Source organism: Sciurus carolinensis, chromosome 10 (assembly GCF_902686445.1).
Source record: "Sciurus carolinensis chromosome 10, mSciCar1.2, whole genome shotgun sequence".
NCBI classification, from domain to species: Eukaryota; Metazoa; Chordata; class Mammalia; order Rodentia; family Sciuridae; genus Sciurus; species Sciurus carolinensis.
The window spans coordinates 47,518,954-47,531,023 of NC_062222.1; the positions used below are offsets into that span (position 1 = coordinate 47,518,954).

At 35.7% G+C, this 12,070-nt stretch overlaps 1 protein-coding gene across 2 annotated transcripts in view; it reads left to right on the forward strand.

The window, feature by feature from the left end:
- Col25a1 (collagen type XXV alpha 1 chain) overlaps positions 1 to 12,070 on the forward strand; it is a 434,308-nt gene that overhangs the window by 355,144 nt on the left and 67,094 nt on the right. For both annotated transcript variants that reach the window (XM_047566623.1, XM_047566624.1), the window contains exons 12-14: positions 6,559 to 6,612; positions 8,557 to 8,583; positions 11,239 to 11,283. In XM_047566623.1, coding sequence (XP_047422579.1) covers positions 6,559 to 6,612; positions 8,557 to 8,583; positions 11,239 to 11,283 — 126 coding nt within the window. The remainder of the gene's footprint in view (positions 1 to 6,558; positions 6,613 to 8,556; positions 8,584 to 11,238; positions 11,284 to 12,070) is intronic.

Consider the following 12,070-nt stretch of genomic DNA (forward strand, 5'->3'; position numbering starts at 1 on the left):
CGGGCGGTGGGCGATCACAAATTTAACTGAATGTCCTGTATTTTTATTTGCCAAACCTGGCAGTCCTAGTGGGGGAGACAGTAAAGAAACAAAAATTATGTTTTAGGTGGCAACTGGTACAGTAGAGAAAGTGAAGCCGTGGGCATTGGAGTGTATGGCGGTGGTGGTCACAGGAGGTAAAAGGGAGGGAGGCATTCTGTCATAAGGGGACAACTGAGCCAAAGCCAAGCGAAGGGAGACAGGAATCCCTTAGATATCTGAGGGGGAAATATTAAAGATCTGACAGAGAACGCTCCAAGTTCAAAGACTGTAGCCAGGCTGCTAAGCCTGTTAGTGCAAGAGGGTCAGTGTGACTAGAATGAGTACAGGAAGAAGTGGAAGGGAAAGTCAGAGAAGCAGGAGCAGCCTGGGGGCCATTGTAAGGATTTGGGCTTTTATTCTGAGTGAGATGGTGCAGAGTTGGAGAGAACGGAGTGAAAGAGCAATATATCTAACTTGCTTTTGATACAATATTGAGGGTGGTAGGTGATAAGGAGCTCAGGAGATCCCTAGAATCAACCTAAGCCCTGACAGCCTCTAAGCAGAGGTGACTATGGCTATCCTGTATCACACACAAGGTATCCTAGCCCTTATCCTCCAGTAATTACACTGGCCTGAGTCGGAACTTTCCTCTGCTTCTCTGGACCCCACACAAGTACTGCCCTGGCTTGTGGTGGGTTTTAACTCCATATACCATGTAATCTCCATTCTGTAGTCTCAATGCGTGTTGATTTGCTTTACTACTAAGTGTGTTCTTTCCCTGCTTTGAAAGACTTTGGTTCATCACATCTGCTAATTATTGAAGAATTTTATAATTAAAGAGAAATATAATAACTTAGGTCTCAAATATAAATTTCCTATGTCCTTATATATTTTCTGTTAGCCATTTGGAAAGACAGTAAAAAGAAGCAGGTAATACTGATTTTAATAATAAATCTTATTAAACTCACTATATATTCAAAATTCTCATTTGAATGTCATGAATTAATGTTTCAAAATGAATAATATTCGCATTATTACCGAGATACTTTACATTTTTTTCCTACTAAATCTTCAATGTCGTCTTTTAACGTCACATCTCAATTAGGACTAGTCACATTTCCACTGCTTAGCAGCCGCATATGGTCATATGAACCATCTTGAACATATTGAACAGCACAGATTTTGAGTCTGCTCATTTGAGAGATTCAGCTCTTGTGAGGGTCTTTGTGGCATAGGACATAGGATTAGCAGTTCTAGACCGAAAGAGAAGTGGAGAAACTGTTCAGGAGCCCACAGGGTCAAATAATGTGGGATTGATATTTCTCTGTTTAGACTCTAAATACTGTGAGGCTATACATTTTAAAATTAATATCTATACCCAACAAGTAGCTAGTTATTAATTTATGGTTTCTCCATTTATTTTCATATTGTGAGAATCTAATGTGGACCATTCTGACTTCATCATCGTAGTGTGACTCAGTTTTTGGTTTTTTATTCTGATTTGTCCTACTTTGTGTTATTTAGAAGTAGGTTGAACAGATACAAAGGTTTTTTGGGTTTTTTTTTTTAACTATATTGTCCCCAGAGAACATTTGCTTCTCACTGAGTGCAGTGTGAAGAAAACGTAGAGAAAAACTGTAATGAAGGATGAACGGCATACAAACAAAACTTCAACAATTACTTATGCACTCAACACACAAAATGATAAATAGTGCACCTGGCCAGCCCACACAGACTTAGTAAAGAACAGTGGAGCTGCTCCACAGGATCATTAGTGTAAACTGAATATCTCTTCCATCAGAGTTCTTAAGTTGGGGATGTATTTATCCTTGGAGTTTACAGAAGTGTGCAGGGGTACAAAAAGACAAAGAATTTGGGAATAGGATTCTTATATTTTGTTTGTCTACTACATTTGTGTAGAGCTTGAGGTTAAGTATTTTGACCATATACCTCCTGTCTTCACCCAAGTTCATGTTTGTACTCATCTGCCATTAGAGGACTAGAATGGAAAACTAAACTCAACCAAAATATATACTATATGTGTCTAGTTATAAGAAGAGAGGGAGAATATGGATAAATATGAATGGAGAGCTGGACACCATTTTCCTGACTCTGCCCTAAAAGATTTTTCTGGAAATTGCTGCTTGGAGCCTCATTGTATTCAAAGAACCCTCCTGTACTCAGTGATATTTATCTAATTGTTGTCAAAAGTTCTGAGGCTCTGAAGCCTATAAAGCCTGTCCCTTCCCCCTTCCTCCTTCCCCCTTCTCTTCCCTTCCCGTCCAGTCCCATGGCTGCTTGCAGAAGAAGAATGGCCGTATGCTGGTCTTGCTCACCAGTGAAGCCAGGGAAACTCTTCTGTGGGCTGAGTCACTGTCAGGAAGAAAGGCCCAGTGCACCCAGACTTTCAGGGAGTTATCAGTGACCAACACTGCCCATTTTTAGTCTTTATTTTATTTCACACACTCACCACCATCATCAGCTCCAGGGGCAGAACAACCTATGTCTGCTGCCTGCCACATTGTGTTCTGCGTCGCCCTTTCCATCCAATGCCCAGCCCGTGATCCTTGAAGTTATTTTCCTCTTCTGTTTGGATGAATATTTTCTGAAAATGCAATACTAAAAAGAAACAATTCTATTTAAAATTACATTATGCTAAAAATGTAAAGCTCAACTCATCTTAAATTCCCACTGAAAGAATGGAAAGGTATTGTGATTGAAGTGATGGTGAGTGATATTACTGCTGAATGACCTGTTTCCCTTTAGCACTCAGTCTCTGAGAAAACCGCATTCCTTTCTGTCGTTAAGTGCTCTTTCAAGTTGCCCTTGAATAGCAGTACCTAAGATAATTGCAAAAGCCTTAAGCGATGTTTTATGTTAGAATTCTAAAGAGTTGGTTTATATATATAAAAATAAAAACAGTCAACCATCTTTTTTAAAAGTCAGTCCAACTTACTTTCAGCTTAAATATGGAAAAGGTCATTTGGGAGTACTGTACTGGGAGTAGCCTTAAAACTTAAAGTATGCTAGAGAGAGCCCCATCCATCTACCTGTGGTTAAGACGTTGCTTGCTTTTCTTTGTTACCATTGATTGAATGTTTTCAGTGTTTGTAAATTTGGAAGGCATTCAGAATAAGATGGATAGGTTATTCAACAAACACAAGACTAGCTACACACACAAACACACACACACATGCAACCTCATTCCTGTTTTTGAACCTTTCTAATATGTGTATGTTTCTGTTATATGTTCATGTTTTACTATTATAGTATAATATCATTAGAACTTTATTTGAAGTGCACTCATAATTTTGTCTTCATATTGGAACAAATCAATGCACTATATGACATAGTTCATTCCTCATTAAGACTATGTTTTGATTTTTATTTATTATACCTCTTTGTGAAATGCAAGAAAACTTTGTTCCAAAAGGAAAAAAAAAAAAAAAAAACCATGAACTCAATTAGATGTCTCCTTCAGTTATTATGTATATATGTTTGTCTCATTCAAAAATAAACTTTGAGCATAGTCACCTGTCATGTCTGTCTCATCTTTTATAGCCCATGAAACACTGAGCCCATAGTAGAATAACACTGGATTTTCACTAGCTCTTAGGTGAATGAATTCATGAAGGGTGGCATAGCTTAGCTTTGGTTCTCAGCGTTGAACAATACTTCAGCTGGAACATTCCTTTCACACTACCTGGGAGATGATAGAATGTTCCAAGGCCCCCTAATCTAACTTGGATGTATTTTTCTTGCTATTATTTATTAAAGGTAAAAATACTATGAGTCATTGCTGTTTCTTATCATCTTCCTTTGTTTCATTCAAGTAATAGTATTCATTGCCCAGATTTAAAGTCCTATGAATCCTATTTAAATTATAAACTCATGAGAAAATATTTAACTTGAAAGTGAAAAAGAAATGTTAAATTGAACAGCAGTAAGCTCTTATTTGTGCATATTAAGCAGTCACAAAAAGAATTAAAATTGTGATATCCAATGATGATGAAGTTGTGAAAACAAATACAGATCCTTCTTAGAAAGCAATTTAGAAACATGCAGTTAGGGACATAAAATGTTTTCAGTGACTAAAACATAAATCCAGGGTATTTATCATAATTAAAAATTTGACAGAAAAATATGAGCATGTTTACAGAGGCATTTATTTTAGTTTATCTTTAACAACAAAAATTGAAAACAGCCTGAGTATTCAACAATGTGGGGCTGATTAAACAAATGATCACACTTGTCTTTGATAGAGGATAATCAAACTGTTCACAAGATAGTCATGAATATCATGTGAAAAGGTGTGTGTTATAAAAATCAGAACATCAAACTATGTAATATGCTTCCAATTGTTTGGAAATATTAAGCGTAAGTTTAAAAAAAAGACTATAGGGAAACAGGACAAAATGAAAACAGTTATTATAGAGTGATGAGATTATTGGTACAATTTTTTATTTCATCTTAGGTTAAAGATTATTTTACCAATATGTAAAATCAAAGAGAAAAAGGGATCAAGTTTTAGTCCCTTGATGTTCATATATTAAGGAGAATGTTAGGCAGATACCTAAGCAACATTTCTCTTTCTTGTTTCAAATCTCAGCATGAATTTTGTCTGGTTCCAGGGGCTTAACCATTTTTTTTTTTTTTTAAATAACTCTGGCTACCATGGTTATTCTTTGAAAGTCTAAACAAAGTTTGCATTGTTCCCTGACAGCATCTCTTATTTGCATTAAACCATGAGTTATGATATTAGTGCATCCTGTTGTGGATTCTTTGAACAAAGCAGACTCAATAGCTCTTTTTCTAGTTCCACAGTAAATGATAGTCCTCTTTCAGGGTGTATTCTGTTTCCAAGTTCTTATCCTTTGTTACATACATATGGCATATCAAAATTTTCCCATAATGGCCACCATTATTCTAAGTCAACAATTTTGTCATTTTACCAAGGAAAGTGCAAGAGTTGCCATTACAGTGTGACTTTATAAAGGAAGTCGAGTTTCTTCCAGAAGTTTAAGACTTCAGCAATTATAATAATCCAGCACAACAGTGGTGGAGAACTTTGAACTCTTCTAGAAAGAGACCTCAAGCTTCACATGACAGATTAATCTGGTAGGAAGGCATAAATCATCTTTATGTAAGTTATGTTTAATTTAGGTTTCTATACATTCTGGAAAGCCATTTGTAAATGGGGCATATAAACCAAATGACAATGAAGATGGAAGTATTTATCATTCACTCTTTCCCAGTTTCGAGATATACTCATTCATCAGTGTTAAAAGCCCAACTTTTAAGCCAGATCATGAGTTCAAATCCTGATTATATTTTTTATAAATCTGGAAAAATTACTTTTTTTTATTCCTATTTTTATTCCTTAGTTTCTTCACCTTTAAAATAGATAACAATAGTACTCATAGAAGCTTCTGAGAACTAATCTAATTAATGAATGTAAAGATCTTGGCACTTAAGAAAGGTTACTTTATTATTATACATACTTTTGAGGCTGAGAACACAAATATAAAAATCACTCAATTCCTACCCATCCCATGACTTAGAAAATATTCTTTAAAATCATTCAACTCTGTAACTTAAACCTAAATCTTCTCTAAAAAATAAGTCTATTTTTTTAAAAAAATCAACTATGAGGCAACTTTACCACCCTCAATGGAAGGAAGTTGTTCAGTAGTTGGAGTACACAGGAAAGGGGTTGCAGGGAGTTTTAAAATGAGATTCTCATGGATCTAAGCTGGAACCACCTAGAAGTAGAAATGGACAAGGTTGGTGGGTTTCTTTTGCTTCTGGGCACTTTGTGGGGCTCTTGTCCTCTTTGGAAGACTATTGCTGGTCCCAAGTGCAGAAAGACTACTAGAAATCATCACCTTTCTGAAATGGATATTTTTTCTAGGTTAGTAACCATCATCTTCCCCCCTGAAAGCTTGCCTTTCAATATGAGAATCAGAGCCATTATGTCCTAATATGTTGTTCTAATTATTTTTACAATAAGATTGGAAAGAGAAATCAAAGCCATTTTTACTTTTATCTTTTGTATCAAATGTGTCTAAATAAGTTAAGTAGGTGTTCAAAGATGTGTGTTCTTCAAGATTTAGATTTGTGAATCATCATTTGATTAGATCTATTATGAAAATATTATGAATTCCTCTTTATTTTTCTGAGCTAATGAATCACTTAAAAGTTCTCTACCTTAGGTTGTCTTTACATTTTCAAGGGTTTTTTATTCATTCAACCAGTATTTGTATGATGTCTATGATGTACCTAGTACCATGCTAGATATTAACTATATGGGTAAGTTCCTTCATCTTTCTTAGTGATAAAAAGACAGAACAAAGAAATTAACCTGTTGTATACCTTGTTCTCTAGCACATAGAATTTTAAAGTGTACAAGCTAATTTGTGTTTACTCTAACAGTCATTTATTCTCTTCTCTAGAGCATTATTGAATGATTGTCTCCTCTATCTACATAATGTGCTGATTTTGTCTGTTTTACTTAGTGATATCTGTTTTTATTTTGAGGGTGAGCCTGGGTTGCCTGGAGCAGTTGGACAGAATGGAATACCGGGGCCAAAGGTTAGTACAAATAAAGCCAAAAAGAATCACTCAACTTATGGATTTCCATCCAATTGTAAGCTATCACAATTTTTAAAATATTCTTCTGGTGGCACTTGGATGGAATTTTTGTTAATGGTGTAGTATGCTACAGTATAGAACTTTGTGACTAATAAATACGTTCGTGAATTTTCATTACCATTAAAAAAGCAGAAAAACAAATAGGATATGATTGTCTGAAATCTTAAGTCTGGGATAATTAACCAAAGAAAACCCCTTTTTTCAATATGATTATTGTCATTTTACCACTTCATGATCATATAGAAACATAAATCATCTAAATACTGTCCAAAATGTACATATTTACAAACCTCCCTACAGATGATATTCACAGTTCTGCGGAAGCTTTTCCTCAAGATTTGGCCACCTTCATTTTCTACACAACATTACCAGTTAATCAGATGAAGAGCAGAATAATGATGTGGCATGTTTAAAATTTAAAAATGAATGTAGCTCTGAATTACTAAATAGGGAAAAAATGTAATGAAGATTTTTTTGGATCACATGTTTTCTTTGTTTCTTGAAGAACAAATGAATCTGTTAAATATAAAAAGATTGGTGACAATTTAGTTTAAACCAAACAGGCAGACAAATCCCAAATCCTTTGATGAGTGAACATCCCTTGAAGTACAAAACTAGTGCCTAATCCCATCAGCTGTGCTGGTGCGTATCCCTACCCACAGATGCCTGTCAGCTGATTTTACAGATCACATTGCTTATTGACAGGCGCCTCAGACAGATCTAAAATTTATAGACCTGTCCTTTGTCCTGCAGGGAAGGAAAGAAAATATGCCTTCTGGGACTGCAGCCGTTTTCCTGTCTTCCTCCCTCTCTTGCTCCATTCTAAAAAGCCAAATGATGGGGGTTAATGCTAAATGCATATTCACAGTGCTATTCTTGTGTTGCCTAGCGACCTGACATCAGGATGGATGTCGAGAAGCGAAGGTGGTCAGAGATTTAGAAAGCCAAAGGGTCAGGTCGAGTTCCCCAGAATGAAAAGGGCTTGCCTCCGAACTGACTTCTAGAGTGGGTTATACTTTCACTTAAAAAAACAAACAAACAAACAAAAAAAAAAGCAAAGAAACTCACAGTAATTGCCTTATGCCATTTTTTTAAAAAAGCAGTCTCATCTCATGGCAACCCTCAAGCTTTTCATCTGGAAATATATCATAATATGGATGATGTACTTTAGAACTTTCTCACTTCATCCCCTGTCCTTGCCTGGGTAAAGTAAAACTGATATTCTTTTCAGAGCATTTTAGTTCTCATATTTTGTGGTCATCATTTCAAGTAAGGATGCCTCTCCAAAACTCACTGAAATTCTGCCCCTTTTTTTGTGTCTTCCTTGAAGGTGACTCCTAAAATATTCCTCAACTGGAACATCAACAGTTAGAGGGAGTGTGTGATATTGTGAAGAGGTTTGAGTTGAGGATCTCAGGTTCATGACCATGTTAAGAAAAGACAGATTGGTGAACCACACTGGGACTCCAGACTTGTGAAATAATCCTCACACCTGGGGATGCTTTGCATAAATGGTTTTGTGGGAGGACATGCTAGAGTTTGAGTGGAATAAAAAGTAGCTGATTAAGAAGTCTCTCCAGATATTGAACTGTTACTCTCTTCTGGTCCTTAGTGCCTCAGCCCATTTCTGGATCATCATCATCTTGAAACACTGCCCATGTCTTTATTCCTAAAAAAGTCAAGAATTAAGAGTACATGTGGTATTGATATTCATACTCAGTTCTGCAGGAAACTCATCTTACTAGTTGTTTTCCGGTAGAAACTGCATATAACCAAAATAAAGTAATGATAGTTTACCTCGTATGTTCAAATATCTGGTTTGTTTGATGTTGCTTAATTAGGTGTTGTGTCATTTAATGCCACCCAATCTCTTCTTTTACTCAGGGAGAACCTGGAGAACAAGGAGAAAAGGTATGATTCTGCCTGTGTTTATGTTTTTACCCCCAAGAAGTACCCAGCTGAACTGGATGAATGAATGGAGGGTTGATAGATGAATGGACATATAGACAGATATGATAGATGAGGGTGGGGGCGTAGTTAATGACCATGCTCATTTGCCTATTTTTCAAGCTGTAAATTAGGGAAAGAAAAAAAATAGTGTAAATTCTTGTGCACAGAGAAAAGTTTGAATAAAAATGTTTAAAGAAATGGAGAAAAGGGGAGCAAATTGAATTATTCTATGACAGACTTTAAATGGCTTTTGAAACTCCATAGACCTGCAAAATCTCTGTAGTGCGTACTTGCTGATGCCATTCCAATACTTTTCTAAGCATCTACATCTCTCTGTACTGCTTCTTATGTCACTGGGTTAAAGGGATACAGATGTTTACCTGCAACAATTATCTGAAAGTTGCCCCACAAAGAATTCTCATAAAACCAGAAAGAGACACAAAAGGCGAAGCGGGATGCAGCATGTTAAATTTCTGTTAGACTCCTTTCCTTACTACTTTTGGGCCCGCCCTGATTACTTTTAGACTCTCAGTGCGTTTGATGGTGCTTATTTTCCTGGTTCTCATGCTATTTACTTTTATAGTGTTTGAGAATGTGCTGAGTGGGAAACAAGCAAGACTCTACGTCATACTCTTCCTAAGTGTAGGATTTTTCTGATAAGTCAGTATTGTAACCCCTAAACTCAAAAGAAGTGTATCTAAAGAGAAAAAAATTTATATATATATATATGTATATATATATATATATCTTTAATGCAACTATATTTTTAAGCATTGTAACAAAAAAGGGAAAAATATTTATTGAAATGGAACAACAACAAAATAGAGGAGTGTAAAAGCAATTTCATGAAGGGACAGCTTAGTCATACCCTTGTCTTAACAACCACTCAGAGCCAGTTTTCCTAATGAGGTTGTTTTTTAATAAAAGAATTTTCTACAATTTTTTTAAAAAAGCATACAAATAAAGTGCCTATCAAAGTTCCCTCAGCTTAGATTTATTTGGCATCTAATAGTTCATGGTAATTAACTTGAAATTAATTAGTCATCAGGTGACTGTTTTGTGTTGAAATTACAGAGGGAAAAGGGAACAGTGAAGCATCCTGCTAGGCTCTCATCAGATGGTGTCACCAGCTCTCCACTGTAGAGTATCTGTCACTGTAAACTTCATGCTTATTTGAAACAATAAAAGAAAATATGGAGGAATAAAAAAGAAGTTTCCTTCCTCTACTTCCTCTGTCCCAAGAAACCATCCTTACTGGCTTCTCTTTTATTTTAATGAACTCTTTAAATGACAGAAAAGTGACCTCTTAAAGCCGGCCAGGCAGGTGTTCCATCCCATGGAATATATGAACAATTGTGCATTGTTATCATAACAGCTATCACTAATGGTCTAGGATGTGCCAGTTATGCCCTAGTTGCTCTAGACACAGGATAGCACTTATTTATTAAAGTTGCATAAGGTGCCCTTATCGTCACATTACACAAGAGACCCCTAATGAAAAGAGAATTTCATCTGCCCCAAAAGTGCCAGAAATGGAGAGGCTTGTCCTGGCTCCAAATCCATGACATTTCCCCTCGAACATACTGTACTATAAAGCTGAGTTTCAAGAATTTACAGAGGCAAAGCATGGAGAATAAATGAATTCCTTTTCCCCTAGGGCATTGCTTTGTGAGTAGAAAGGAGATATCAGGAAATAAGCATCAGAAGATTCGAGAATAACAAAGCATAAACTCACCAAACTCATTTTATTATGATTTATTTAAAAGTTTTATAATAAAATATATAAACTTCCATTTCCCAAATGCAACTTTTGTGTTTGCACAAAAGATGCAGAGTATGATGTAGCACCAAATAAATAAACACTCGGTTCACAAGTTTCGGAAGCCACATCATGCATTTTGAGGCCCTGGAGAGCTGAGATGGGTTTGAAGACAAAGTAGAATTTATACCAACAAAGGGAAAAGAGAGAACAGGAGCCTAGGTGGCAGGTGTGGCACAGAGAATACTGAGGTGACAAGACAGGTATCATTGCCTACTAAGAGAATTGTCAAGAAAGAACCTCAAGATAGTGGAATGAGATCCACGTCATTACCCTATGTGCATGTATGATTACATGAATGGTGAGTCTACATCATGTACAACCATAGAAATGAAAAGTTGTACCCCATTTGTGTACAATGAATCAAAATTAAGTCTGTAAAAATAAAAATTTTAAATAAAAAAAGAAAACGAAAAAAATATCTGCATTATAGAGGAGCATTGAGCAGAGGAGAAAAGAAGCAGAGCGAGGAGGCTTAAATATCCAAATTCACTATTAAAAGGCAGATAAATTACTGCTTTCTCGTTAATATTATGGAGTTTAAAACTGTTCAGCCATGTTCGTTGTAATAAAATTAATTGTATTGAAATCAGGCAGCTGGTCAGGTAAAAGGACATTACCTCTGTAGAACATTTGCCACAGATTTTTATCTATGGTGTGTTTGAAAGAAAAACTTCATGAAAACTAGTCTTTGCTTTGTCACCAATATATTTTACATGAAAGAAAAACTTCATGAAAACTAGTCTTTGCTTTGTCACCAATATATTTTACATGTATCGCTTTTTTCCCCTCTTCAGGGAGATACTGGAGAAAGTGGCCCCAAAGGTGACACAGGCGAAAAGGTACAGTTTCATGAAATATGAAAGGGCATTTGTATGAGCAAAACTGTTATTTCATGTGTATGAAAATGGGAAGTTTTGAGAGCAATGAGTCAGAGTATCCTAACATGAAAGATCAGAGATAATTCTCCAAGATTAGAAGACATTTAAATATTTGATTTCTAAAAAGTGATTAATTTGAACCCTTCCCACAAATTTAAATATTTTGAAAGCAAAATAATGTGTCCAAAATGCTAGAAAATGTATATCTAAGTTCCAGTAATGTGGCTTTCAAAGAAGAAAAACACTTGTCCATGATTACATGGAATGCTCCCTTTATACACAGGGATATAAAATAGAGTTCCTGAAGTGATTCAGTTTGTCCCAATTTAAAGAGAGAACATGTTAGAGGATTGTTATGAAATTTAAAAGTTTGATTATAAATGAATGTTCCCTGGTTAGATCCTTTAATGCTGTTTTAAAAATTTGCCTCGACTTGAAACCCACTGAATCTGGATATTTTGTCTATTAATAGTCTCTTTGCCTTTTAAACCATGATCTGCAGGTATAGTGCCGTGGTCTGTGGCCTCTCTTCTTGCCTCCCTCTTTTTTCTCTCCAGTCCATCATTGTAGAATTTGCTTGGATTCTTTGACATCTGACGTCATAACATTTCTGACATTGATATTTTTACTTCACCTTTCCTGTGTTAAGATGAAGAAAATCTTTTAAGAAACTGAATATAAAACAGGATCAGGTGTATTATAACATAAATCAGCCTAAATAATTGAGTGATTAAAAGCATTATTCATG